The following is a 13,793-nucleotide window of genomic DNA, read 5'->3' on the forward strand; positions in this document are numbered from 1 at the left end:
ATGGTTTGAGCAAATTGTTGAAGGAGTTGGAGGAGTTAAAAGACTAAGATGGTGAAGGAGAAAATATAAATTTAAATCTGATTATTAATTTGTTTATAAACCTCTAAAAATAATAATTTGTCTATTAGAAATAATCATTATTGTCACTTTAAAAATACACATTTTTCCCTATTTTGATGTATATATGTATGTAGTTTTTCCAAACTCCAAAAGTAATAGTTAGCTTTAATATTTAACTATTAATTGTTTGTTTTTAAGAGAAAAATAATATAAATTTTTAAGATTTGGGGCATTTTGCACATAAGTGCAAAACTTCAGGGGGGTATTTACAAAACGTCATGTTCACTAACAGAAAAATTTGACGGAGGGGGTAAATAGACTAACGTTGTGAAATTTCAGAGGGGATAATTGAAGTTTTGTTAATTTTAGGGGGGGTAATTGATGGAACTTATAATTTCAGAAGGGAAATTGACTATTTACTCTAAAAATGCTACATAAAGGGTGTATAGAAGAGGTGTGCCATATGTGGTGGTACATGTATCATAACTTTATATTTATTTGTCCTTTCAAAAAATAAAAAAAAACCATCCAGTAAGTTAAGGAATATAATGGAATGTCAATATTTGATATTTCATTAGAAAATGATAATTAAATATCGAGGAAAAAAACGTTTTGTTAAAATGTCAAACAAAATAACATGATTATTTAATTTTGATTGTTTTTCATGCATCAAATGACAAAAAATGACGTGAGATTCCCTTAATTGATGTCCTTTATTTGAGAAAGAGAGAAACGATTTAATGATTTATTTTTATTTTTTTTGACAGAAGAAACGATTTAATGATTAAAATATATGAAGTCCGTAAATTTACATTTCTCTCTCTTATTTTTTTCTTCTCCAAAACAGAATCTTGTATTTGAAGGAAATCCAACTCACAAAAAGAGTGGCATCCAACACTCATAATTTATTTACCCTAAGTAATTTTGATATATAAATTACTTTTAATTGTAGAAGATATATAAATTACTATTATTATTTTTATGTTTAATAGAGTTGGATAATTCAACTGATTTGAATTTAAGAGTACGAAATTGAAGAACATGAATTATAAATATTTATTATTAAAAAAAAGGTGATAAATACTTATATTGCAGTCTTAGATTGAAGATTCATTTTAGTTCCTAAAAAATTTTGTAACACCGAATTTAATTCATATGAGAAAAAAAAAAAATATTAGTCCTTAAGAAAGATAAATCGAAACAAGTTAATATGTGTCCTCGTTACATTGTGTTTGTTGATGAAAGAGATGTAAAGAAAAGAAAATAAAGTGAACAAAAGGGATGATTTAGTAGTTTGGAATGAGAAAATTGAAGATAAATTAATTATGATAGAAAATAAATATGTGTATTTATAAATGACATAAATGGACTACCAAAAAAATATAAAAGGGCATAAATATCCAAACAAAAACTTGATATGATAAAAATAAATCGAAATAATTATTTCATTAGAATCAATGTAAATTATAAAATATAAAAGTAAAAATATAAAACATAGTTCATAAAAATCAAAGTTTTTTTTTTTTCAATTTAATAAATTAATGATAGAATAAAATAAATTTTGAGTAAATGGTCACTTTGAACCCTGACTCTGCACATCGTTGTCATAAAGGTACTTGAGTCATGATTAAATATAAAGTAGTCTTTTAATGTGCACCTCCATTATCAATTTAGTTTCTGACATTAAAAATTTATGTTAACTGATGAGGTGGCGTGCATGAGGTATCATATGGACTAAAGTTAAAGTAGAAAATGGTCTCTTAGATTCCTGAACTGAAAATCAATATTCCAAATTGAATGTCAAATCCCTACATCCCTAAATCCCAAATTCAATCCACAAATCTCATCTAATTTCCTTTTGTTCAATTTTTTTTTGGTTAATTCTCTGAATCGTACTAAATTCTAATGTTTATAAGAAATTACCACATTTTATTCCTCAATTTTAAAAATTATAATCTTTCCTTCATTAATAGTGTAAGTGCGGTGAAACTTATTAGTATGTTTCTACGTATATGTTTAATAAATGTAATACAGGTAGAAAAGCGATTTCACTAAGGGAAATATTGTTTAGTACAAGATGGACCAACAAAAACTTACGAATTACACTACCATTACCCATGATTTCCACCAAAAGCGGAAATTATACAATTTTGATTTTAAAAAATAAAGAAAAAAACTGTAACAGTTATCTTCTCTCTATTGTGGAATTCCGTCGCTTTTCTACCCGTACTACATAGCATTGTTCAATGATCTTCGTTTTATATATTAGTTTCACCGTACTGTTACTTTTTTTATCCTATGTCATTTTTACGCATCTTGCAAAATTTTCAAAAATACTTCTGGGTTTTCGGATTATAAAATCCAAAAACATCCAAATTGAGTTCGAATTTTATAATCCAAAATATGCTTATGTATAATCGGCAATCAAAATCTCTCCTATTTCAGCAGTTTTGAATTTTACTTTTGAAAACAACCAAAATACAAAGTAAAAAATGACAAAAAAAAAAAAATGTCAAATAAAATTATAAAAATACCACCAAAAATTTCTAAAAATCATATAAAACTAATGCAAATTCTTTCGAATTTTTCTGAGAATATGAAAAATAAAAAATGGATCTAAACGATGGAATTTTGAATTTTGAGAGGCGGAGTCCCGTAAGAAGTCCCTTTTATAGGAGTCTTGATCCTTAGGCCTTTCCTGATTTTCTGGGGAAGTTTCGGAGCAACCTGGTCAAGTAGTCTGATAACCGTATTTTTTACCATGAACAGTGAACAATGACCCAAAACAGAAGGATGAGGTTAGAAAGATTAATATTATCCTTAAAATGAATTTTCATGTAACAAACATGTTCAGAATTTGTGTTGATACAGGTGTTTAGGGGTATTCAGATTCTATAATCCGAAAAAAATCAAGGAACACGCCCTATTTTTAGAGGTTTTCGGATTATAAAATCCGAATTGGTGAAAAAACTCATTTTTTTCATCCTATAACAAAGGAAAAACTCAGTTCGGATTCTAAAATTTGAAAATCTCTAGACCGTTTTCTGAGGGAAAAGAAAAAGGGCGCGCGAGAAATGTATAAGGTGAGAAAAGTAATAGTCTTATTTAAAATATGTGTCTTGTTAACTTGTGCCCTTAGGGCACAATATAAGAAAATAAATAAAGAAATTTAACATTGAGAATTGTGCATTTATAACCTTAAAATCTTAAAAACTTATCTTTTCAATACAATATTTACTAGGGGTGTTCAAATTCAAACCGATCCAAATTAAAACCGCAAACTGATCCAAAAAAATCAAAAACCGCACAAAACCGAATATTATTGGATGTGTTTGGATGATATTTTGCGTAAACCGTTTGGATTGCATCGGATTTTGGATTGATTTTTCAAAATCGAACCACATACAAATATTTTAATATATATTTCCGTTTTATAATTAGAATATATTATATTAAGCTATTATTATTTTATTTTTATTTTTTTAATACTATGTATGAGTTTAATTTAATCAATTTTGTTTCTTTTTCGTATGTTTTAAAGATAATCAATCATTATTATTCTGCACTTTATTTTTTTATAAATCATATGCTATATTTTGTATCGAACCTATCATTTTATCATATTTTTATAAGATTATTATTATTAAAAAAAGTAACAATTTGTAATTTGGACATCCAAAAACCGATCCAAATTAAACTGCATTAATTTGGATCGGATCGGATCTGTTTTTTGAAACTAATCATCCAAAATTGAACCAAATCGCATATAATTTTATCTTTGGATCAGATGAGATTCAAACTGGATCGCAAACACCTCTAATATTTATTAGGGTTAATGGTGCTTTACCCCCTGTAATATAGGTTATTTTTGGTTTCCCCCCTGTAAAATATTTTTTTTGATTTACCCCCTGTAAATTTTATTTTTTTTGGAATACCCCCCTAATAGGTCATAAAAAAACGAAAAATATTCTGCAAAAAAAAAATAAAGTCGTTTTTTTATGACCTATTAGGGGCTATTTCAAAAAAAATAAAAATTACAGGGGGTAAATTAAAAAAAATATTTTACAGGGGGATAAATCAAAAAAAATATTTTACAGTGGGGAAAACAAAAAATGACCTATATTACAGGGATAAAACACCATTAACCATATTTATTATTTACTTCTATTTTAAGATCTTTATTTTGTGTCCTATGAGTACAAGTTAACATTTCCCTTAAAAGATATACCAGAAAGACTACTAATCATGTTAGGACATCTCATAGTTAGCTTCTTAAAATTTTACACGTACACATAGTGTTTGACCTATAATCTTTAAACTATGATAAGAAAGATGACACTTGTCTATGCTTACCAAAACGTGTATTCACAATTTTGCGACTTCTGGTTATGGCATATGATTTGTTTCAAAAGAACATGCATGCTAGTATCATAGTCGTTGCTATCAAAATAGACTTCCTCAACCTTAGCCATGATGTCATTTAATTTGTTGCTTTGGAATGATCATATTCAAATTTTTGAGCCACTAATTAGTAAAAAAGTACGCTTTGAGATAAGGCTGCATACTAGTATGGACTTTGTCAATAAATCATGTTGTAAAATGTGAAGTTGACAGTCCAACATAGGGCGTCATAAATCACTCGACAAGTAAAAAAAATTGTTGCATTGCTGGTAAAAATAGTCGAGAGCAAGGTCATATCGTTTTTCATCTAGTAGCAATAATTTTGCTTAGAAAAACCTACTAAGTACAATGTATTACGCACACAAACGATCAAATACAAATTATTGTTGCTATTTAATCCTTTTATTATTATGCAATTGTCATACATGTATTTATTTATTAGTCCGGTAGCAAAAACCTTTTTTTACATCAACCAGTAGTAAAAACCTAAAATTCATACTTAACGCTCTACAAATTGAGTTAAAAAATCCATAACTAAATGACATAGTTCCTTCATCAACAATAATCGATTGAAGAAAGAGAAACAAGCACAGTTCAAAATTGTTAGCTAAAACCTCATTAGTCTTTCATTCACAACAATATTATAATTTTTTTTTATAGAAAATATTAAACATAATCTTATCTTAGTGTTTTAGTTCTTGGAAAAGTCTCTACCCGACACTTGACTACTTGCTTTCGGCAGATATACTTTGATGGATTTTCAAAGTGAGTATGGTATTGTAAACAGCAACAAGAAAATTCCGGATATGATATATAGAGTTAGATATAGTTTTTTTCTATAAATAAATATTCAAGGTTTAAAGTGAGTACGACTACATTGGTATTGTAAACAGCGACAAGATAGTAATTTTAAGGGTGGTAGTTGGATGATATTGTTGTGGTGATATTGATCAACCACAATGTTTTAAGTGGCTTTTTTCCTTTTCTTTCTCTTTCATAAGGTTGTTTTGTTTTTTAATACACTTGTGATTGTGGTTGGCCAATATTATCCGAATATTATCCGAATATTAATGTCTTCATCTTCATCTCATGAAAGGTGTAAATATTTTGAATTGGTTTAAATATGAACACCCTTATTAGCATAGATTGAGATTGATATATGAAAATTAACGTCTTCATCTTCCCTACAACTTTAAATATTAGAAAGAAAACAGGAAAAAAAAAAAAAAAAAAAAACAAATATGTACTCAATTAGAATGGACTTTGTTCATCAAAATAAACTACATGTTAGACCTAAGCTTTAAATTTTTTGACAAGGCATGTCTATTAGTTAAAAATTAAAATCATCAAAATGCAATGGTAGGTGAGGATGTTAATTTTGTGCGGTGCATATAACAAACTTCATCCAAAAAACAAAATTTTGTTAAAATCATAAGGCCCGTAATATATTGGGTTTTAGCCCAATCGAGTCTAACGAGGCCCACATCTACCGAGTTAATTCTGAAACTCGACTCAGTCAGTGACACTGCGAAACCAAACGAAAATGTCGAGAAACGTTAACGGGAACGGTGCTCCGGCGAAAATCGCCACCAGCTCAGAGAAAGACGACGGCGAACCTCCGTCGAAAAGAGATTCCAGGAAAACACGAGAAAATTCCGATATAGACACTGAAACCGATAGAAAGCACATTAGTTCGAAGAAGAAATCGCGTGAGAGTTCGGAATCGGATTCTGATAAACGTCGTCGGAGAAAGAGGAAATCGCGTAGAAAATACAGCAGTGAATCCGATTCGGAATCGGATTCCGGTTCGGATTCGGAGTCAGAGAGCGATAAATCCGAGCGGTCTGGTTCGGAGTCGGAGTATTCGGGTTCGGAGAGTGAAGGAGAGAGGAAGGAGAGGAAAAGGAAGGAGAAGCGAAGGAGGAGAGAGAGGGAGGAAGAGAAGAGGAGGAGGAGAGAGAAAGAGAAGAAGAGGAGGAAGAAGGAGAAAGAAGAAGAAGAGAGAAGGAAGAAAGAGAAACGGAAAATGAAGAAGAAGGAGAAAAAGGAGAGAGGGAAGAAAGGTGCTGTGACTAATTTATGGGGAAAGTATGGGATTATTAGAGAAACTGATATGTGGTAAGAATTTTTTGGTTTTGATTTTTGAAATTTGAGTAATTTATATTTGATTGTTTATTGAATTATTAGATGATAATGATTGAATTATGTGGTAGAATATAGTGTAGGTTATGAAATTATTGGCTTATGTTTTGTTGATTTGGTTTTGTTTTGCATTTGAGTTATATGTACTGAAATATCATGGGATTGGAATTTGAGTTTTTAGTGGCATTGTTAGTGTATAAGGTTGTAGATTTTGATTGAAAGATTGTTATGCTTTAATCTGGAGTGGATTTAGTTTGACAGCCTGAGAGACGGTTGAGTGGCTGAGTATGGCATCCCTTCCACAGAGGTGGTGGTGTACTTGCAAACACTCTGACGATCAAGTCAGTGATTTGTCGAGAGTGTAAGGTTTTAGGGTTTAGAGAATGTGTACCTTAAACTGAATCACGAGTTAGCGATGATTTCTTCTAGGGTTTCTCATATGGAAGCCCTAATTGAACAGTTCTCTCTTAGGACAATTGACATGTCATGATGTGATCATCATCTCACGGTCCTGATTGAGTCTCTGGACTCGCCTGGGTGTGCTTCTATGACGTCTCCATGATATATCATGGCCCGCATTGATCTGTTTCGTTGGTGGGCTGGACTTGGCCCAGTCCGGAACATGCTTTTAACAATTTGTATGTGAATCATGTAAGATTGGAGAAGTATAAGTAATAACTAGGGACAGGATTCAAAGTTGTTCTCTTGACATCCAAATAGGCAAACCGTGAAATGAATGACTGACGACAACACTGAAACAAATTCCAGTTTCAGTATGCTGTAAAAAATCTCTATTTTGGGAAAGCTATACCATTTTAACAACACTTTGCAACTTTACTCTGTCCTGAATATAGTTTCCAGTGTAATCTCTTGGAAGATGAAGGTAGTTGTTTGGCAGAAGTAAGATAACTTATTTAATATGTGGATTGTAGTTGAAAGATTGAAAACATAGAATATACGTCCGCTGTTGATGGTTTATTGTAGTCGTTATCTCGGGGACACCTTAACAAGGTGCTTCATCTAAGTGTGTACTTCTCTGTTTAGAAGCTAGAGACTTGAAGTAACTGAAAACCTCATTAGATTGCTAGCATAAGGGTTTAGAAAGGGTTGGTTTACTGCATATCTATTGTAGAAGTAGAATTTGTGGAATTTGTTACTGTATATGTCTCTCTCCTAAATATAATTTCCAGTCTAATCTCTTGGACGATGACAGTAGTTGCTGGCAGAAGCAAAATAACTTATTTAATGTATTGTAGGGTAAATAGCAGCAGAAATTCATATCTAGGTTGTAGTTGATAGAGTTAAAACATAGGAATATGCTCCGGCTGTTAATAGTTTATTGCAGTCATTATCTTGTGATGGACACTAGCAAAATTTACATCTAGTTGGGTACGTCAGTGTTAAGAAACTAAAGACCTAAAGTACCTAAAATTCCTGTTTAGATTGTTAGCATGTAATTGGATATTGAAGGGACATTCTAATAATATTGAGGGGTCTAGGAAGGGGGAGATGAATGCAAATCTATTGTAGAATTTGTTATTGTAGAAGGTTGTAGAATTTGATTGAAATATGTTAAATTAGAACATTAACAGCATTCAGGTTGAGAGTTGTTGTACTTTTCGCAATTTGCATGTGAATTATGTAATATTGTAGAAGAATAATAATAACTAGTAACAGGATTCAAAGTTGTTCACTTGACAACAAAACAGGACAAAAAATGAAATGACTGACAACAACGCTTTAACAAATTCCACTATCAGCATGCTGTAAAGAATCTTTATTTTGGAGAAGCCATACCATATCAACAACAATTTGCAATTTCTCTCCTGAATATAGGTTCCAGTCTAATATAATGTAGGGTACTTATATAATGTAGGGTAAATAGCCTCGGAAATTCATGTGGATTGTAGTTGATATAGTTTTAAACATAGGAATATCCACCAGCTGTTGATGGTTTGTTGCTGTCGTTATCTAGTGACTTACACTTTAGCAAAATTTTATATCGAGGTGTGTACTTTTCCTGTTTAGAAGCTAAAGACCTACGGCAACTGAAAACACTTTTCAGTTTGTTAGTATGTGATTGGATATTGAAGGGACAGCCTAATGTTATAGCTGGTCTAGGGAAGGGTAGGATCCACTGCAGACCTCCAACTGTTGCGTCAAGACTTCCACTTTAACATGTTGACTTGATATTATGGTCATATGTTTAATTTTCTTATGGAAGCTTCAATTTATTTTATTAAGATTTCAATTCTCAAATCATCAGAGCTTATCTGTTGATTTCAGAAGATCTTTAATCTTTAAGTACCTACGTTCTAAAGGTCGTGCTGAAGGAAATCATCAGCCTGTATTTTTGGCTGAGTTTGCATTTATTATCTAGCTAATTTAAATTTAGCATTAGTATCCTGTGAACTATGGGTTTTGGTATACCTTGTTTGAGTGATGTTACGAATATTGCAGGACCAAGCGTCCAGAGTTCACCGCATGGTTGGCAGAAGTTAAGCTGGTAATTATTTTGGTTTGCTTTTATATTACAATTTAACATTAACGCTATTATATTTCCTCTTCCTTTTTATGTGTGGTCCTCTGTTCATTTTTGCAAAAACTCAAACTAGTGGCTTCTTTATATCATCCTGGGACTGGGAGATGTTTTCCTTGTTTTCTTTACACAGATTATTAATCTTATTTCCAGTATATGTAGGTATTATTGAGAAATCAAAGTTTTATTACTGATTAGATTGCATATTTTTCTTGCCTATTGGACTGCATTTCTTGTCCTCTCAATAGAAATGCATAATATCTTTCACCCTTTATATTTTGGCATTCTAGTTTATTTGCATGTCATGTTTACATGGACCATATCCAATTTTAATTTGCTGTATTTTAACAGGTAAATATGGAGCATCTGTCTAATTGGGAAGAAAAACAGATGTTCAAAGAGTAAGCACCTAATCCTGCAACTCAAGGAAAAAAATTAATTAAAAGTGAGAAGGATGGAAAGGGAAAGAAAAAAAAGTGGCACATAGATTTAGCTGTTTTATAACTACTCTTATGTTTATGTTTATATTTACTCTTAAGGTGCCACAAGAGAAAAGGATGCTCATTTTAGCTCTTTCATTCTCACCTTAACTGACCTATTGACTCGCTGATTATTCACTTATTAATCACTATGTCACACATTACATTTATTACTACGCTGTTGATTCAAAGTTAATTTCTCTGTGATTTCTGGTTGCAGATTTATGGAGGATCACAACACAGCTACGTTCCCTTCCAAAAAGTAAGCTCTAGCAGAAGTTTAATTTGGCTTATTTTTTGTCCTCATTTTTATGAAATAGGAATACGGCTGTGTACATCCTTGTTCTGCGACGATCAGATGAATTTAAGATCTTGAAATGAATCATTATTGTATGTTCATTTCGGTTGACAGATGGTTTAATGTTATGTGGCAGGTATTACAGTCTTGATGCTTACTACAGGCGTCAAATGGAAAAAGAGATGAAAAAGGGTTATAAGAAGATTCAGCCTAAGGAACGAACAGTTTTCAATGATGAAGAACAGCGCAGGTATGATTTTGAACATGCTGCTTAACTAATGTAATCTTAAATTGGTTTTCTTTTGGCAATCGTTCTTTCCCAAACTTATTCTACCCCTATTGTTAGTTACCTACTTGCTTTACTATTGTTTATATTTATGATGTGTTGGATTTTTTTTTTTAATGACTTGTTCCTTTTCACTCTGTCAGCTGTTCTTCCATTGTAAAAGTCTACCTATATTATAATTTCTTTTACCGCACTTCAAGTGGAACTATGTTACACATAACAAATATTGTTTCCGTTGACACAAATGTTTCACACTTTCATGATCATTTTTCAATGGACCTGCAGACAAGAAATGTTGCAAGCACGTGAAAAACAGAAGGAAGAGCAAGTGATAGCTTTGAAGCGTGAAATGGAAAGTGGAATGGTTAGTTTTTACCAGATCACTTTTACGCAATTTGAATTTCAATCATTTTGTTAATGACAAAAGGTTCTGTTCTCAAATTTTTGTGCAATAATTTTGCAGGCACAAGCAATGAAAGAGCAAGCTCAACTCAGGGAGGAGATGGCTTACCAGTACAAGCTCGGCAACTTTGAGGTGAGAATTACAAATTCAACTCTATTTGGACCTTCGTTTTTTAGCTTAAGTCTCAACTAAATTTGCTGCAATTTTTTTATCACTGTAGGCTGCTGCTGCAATCCAGAGAAGGTTGGACCCTGATGCTGCCGTGTAGACTGTGTAGGACACAACTTATTGTGGATATGAATTAGGTGATGAGGTCTCATGACCATGTCATTATGATAAACTCATTTCATGGATATTATGGTGTCTGGGATATAATATGCCGTGGATGGGGTTTTGTCTGTTGCAATAGAGGAGTAAGATATTCCACATCGACGCCTTTTCTACAGTGTGCTATCATTGCTAATATAGATGTGTTGCCTTGTGGTGGAAGTTTTGTCTTTGTATCTGACCAAGTGAGCAAACATCTCCAAACTGTTCAGGCTATACATGCTATGAAAAGGCAGCCTTGTCCATCTTACTTGGACTGATCGAAATTGGCTATGACATGTAAAACAATATTGGTGGTTAAATTTGTTTGTCTGGCATGTTTTTTATTACTGATCCTTTATGTGTAATTTTGATTTTGAATGATGCTTTTGCATGTCTTTATGGTTTAGAAAAAAGTGAGGGCTCAGAACATCCTGCATACTGTATTTAATCTTATGCCAAATTAAAATATGAGCTTTTTCCTCGAAAAGTATTACTTTGTCATGCCAAAATCTTTGCTTCCAATAAATTGAAAATCTGCTTTTTAAACCAGTTTTGTTATTTTCTTAAGAGCCCATGTGAATGATCTGTATGCATCTTCAAATGTTTATTTCAAACATTTAGGTTGTGTTTATAACAGATAAACTAGTTTAGAGGGTGAATTAGTTGATACCAGATAGACTAGTAAAATGAATTTGAAGTGTTCAGTAAAATTAATTGTTGAATTAGTTGGTAAAATTAATTGTTTAAGTTCATGATAACATAGGTTTAATTATTAAGATTGAAATTGATGAGTATCAGGAGAATGTGAATAACTTAGGTGAATCAATGCAATTGTTGTTTAATCTATGATGGTGAGATACTTACCCTTAGGAGTATATGTTTGTTGTAGTGGCCTTTGCATGTTGCACTGTGGCATTGTGCATTAATTCAGACGTTATATCTTTTACATTGGTTAGCACATCATGTGCTTAACATTAAGGTAATTACTCCACTCAATCACATTTATAAGTAAAATATAATATTTTAGAAACAATAAAACAAAAAAACAATATTATGTATCCTAAAACAAGCTAGTTGAAATTATGAAAGCCTTGAAACTTAAAAAGTGGTTTATTAATGCTAGGAATCTAATTCTCTCTTCTCCACTTTCATTTAAAATACAGCCTCAAAGAATGAATGCTTCTGCCACCTCATTTTTGTAATGTTATAAAAGGAAATCTATGTAAAAGTCACTATTTATTTTGATTCGTTAAACAATACTATAAAGACACTTGTTAGTATTTTTCTTAATTTATTTATCATTTATGCTATCTACATTTGTTCTATGCTTGAGTTTTGATGTCACTTCTTATACGGTTGATATCATCATTCATGGTATTTAAGTAGTTTATTTGATGATATATCTTTTCATTAATGTTTCATATACACTTCTTCACTTATAATGCTTGCTACAAGTCTACAACTACTACTAGGAGTCTTAACAGTTTTTTATGTCTAATAACAGTATATTATCAAACCAATGTCAATTATTCTATTTTTTCAGTTAATTATTTTTTTTTTTTCTACAACTAACTGCTTTCATCACTACTACTATTTTTCTTTCGGAAGTTTACCCTTAACTATCATCAAAGGATAAAATAGAAATAAAAATATATAATTCAATTTTAATAAATAAAAGAATGAACTTTGATGAGGTTAAGTGATCAATTGGTTAAGCTAAAGAGGTAAACCCAACACATTGAATTACCTTAGAAGCATTAAACAATAATTTCAGTTTTATGAATGGTTTCTTGCAACTCTTAAATGCTAAAATTATTTGATTGAAGCAAACAAGTCATGGAACTTTTACTATAAATTCATCAAATAATTTTCTATTTATTAGATACACAAGAGAATATATAATGACTTTACTTCTCAAGTTCCTTTATGCTTTGATTATTTTTATTTCTCTACTCTTTGTTGTAACCAATGGCGGTAAACATTTTCATACCATTTTTTTATTTATCTTATCTTATACATAATATTTCCCTATCTTTAAGTAACATTCATTTATTCTTATTTAAAATTGCAGCTCAATTTCTCTGCAGTGATGATAGTGATTGTCCAAGAGATTTGTGTGTCCGTAATAGTCTAACTCTGCGGTGTGTTAATTACATATGTCAGTGCAGATGATGTTAGCAATTAAATTGCTTAAGTAAATATAAGTTACTTAAAAAGACGATACTTCCTAGACCAAAAAAAAAAGGATACTTCTATGTATATAGTCTATCTATACATGATATAGGTATATACTATATAGTCAATACATAATACAAGTTACTTCTAAGTATATAGTCTATAATAAAGTCTAAATATATTAATTATTCATTGTATTTAAATATAGTCGATTTTTATATTATTGGAATACGAATATCAATAAGCAATTATCAACAAATATAACATGGATCATATTAATATGTACTCTTATGGCACATGATAAGGATTCTATAAATAGTAAATAATTATTAAAAAAAATTAATTTTCAGCTTTTTAAAAATAAATTGACATAATTTACGATATATAAGTTCAACATGAAAAAAAGATGTAGGGATTGATTATATTAAGTTCATATAACTAATGAAAATTAACAATATAATGTCAATGAACATTGTCTTTGAAAACACAAACAATGAATAATTTTAAGGGAGATGGTAACTTGCTTGTATTCTTGGGACATAAGTTTAGAAGTTAAGCATAGAAACACTTTCTTGGAAATTGTGCATTCATTATATTAAAAGTTTTACCTTTTCAATACAAAAGTTATTTTTTAATTTTATTTTTAGTTTCTTAACTTGTGTCCTAAGGGCTCAAGTCAGAATGACCCTAATTTTAATGCA

General features: G+C 30.8%; 1 protein-coding gene and 1 long non-coding RNA gene across 2 annotated transcripts; both read left to right on the forward strand.

Moving 5' to 3' along the window:
- Nucleotides 1-5,958: 5,958 nt before the first annotated feature.
- On the forward strand, nucleotides 5,959-11,404 carry LOC25487355 (DEAD-box ATP-dependent RNA helicase 42). The gene is made up of 8 exons (XM_013609261.3): nucleotides 5,959-6,579; nucleotides 9,064-9,109; nucleotides 9,494-9,543; nucleotides 9,842-9,883; nucleotides 10,056-10,169; nucleotides 10,491-10,569; nucleotides 10,669-10,740; nucleotides 10,829-11,404. The coding sequence occupies exons 1-8, from the start codon at nucleotides 6,005-6,007 to the stop codon at nucleotides 10,874-10,876; spliced, it is 1,026 nt and encodes a 341-aa protein (XP_013464715.1). The 5' UTR covers nucleotides 5,959-6,004; the 3' UTR covers nucleotides 10,877-11,404.
- Nucleotides 11,405-12,735: 1,331 nt separating this feature from the next.
- On the forward strand, nucleotides 12,736-13,351 carry LOC120578088 (uncharacterized). Its single transcript, XR_005644019.1, has 2 exons — nucleotides 12,736-12,891; nucleotides 12,989-13,351. It is a non-coding gene; the product is annotated as an uncharacterized lncRNA (long non-coding RNA).
- The last annotated feature ends 442 nt before the right edge of the window (nucleotides 13,352-13,793 follow it).

Source organism: Medicago truncatula, chromosome 2 (assembly GCF_003473485.1).
Source record: "Medicago truncatula cultivar Jemalong A17 chromosome 2, MtrunA17r5.0-ANR, whole genome shotgun sequence".
Classification (NCBI taxonomy): domain Eukaryota; kingdom Viridiplantae; phylum Streptophyta; class Magnoliopsida; order Fabales; family Fabaceae; genus Medicago; species Medicago truncatula.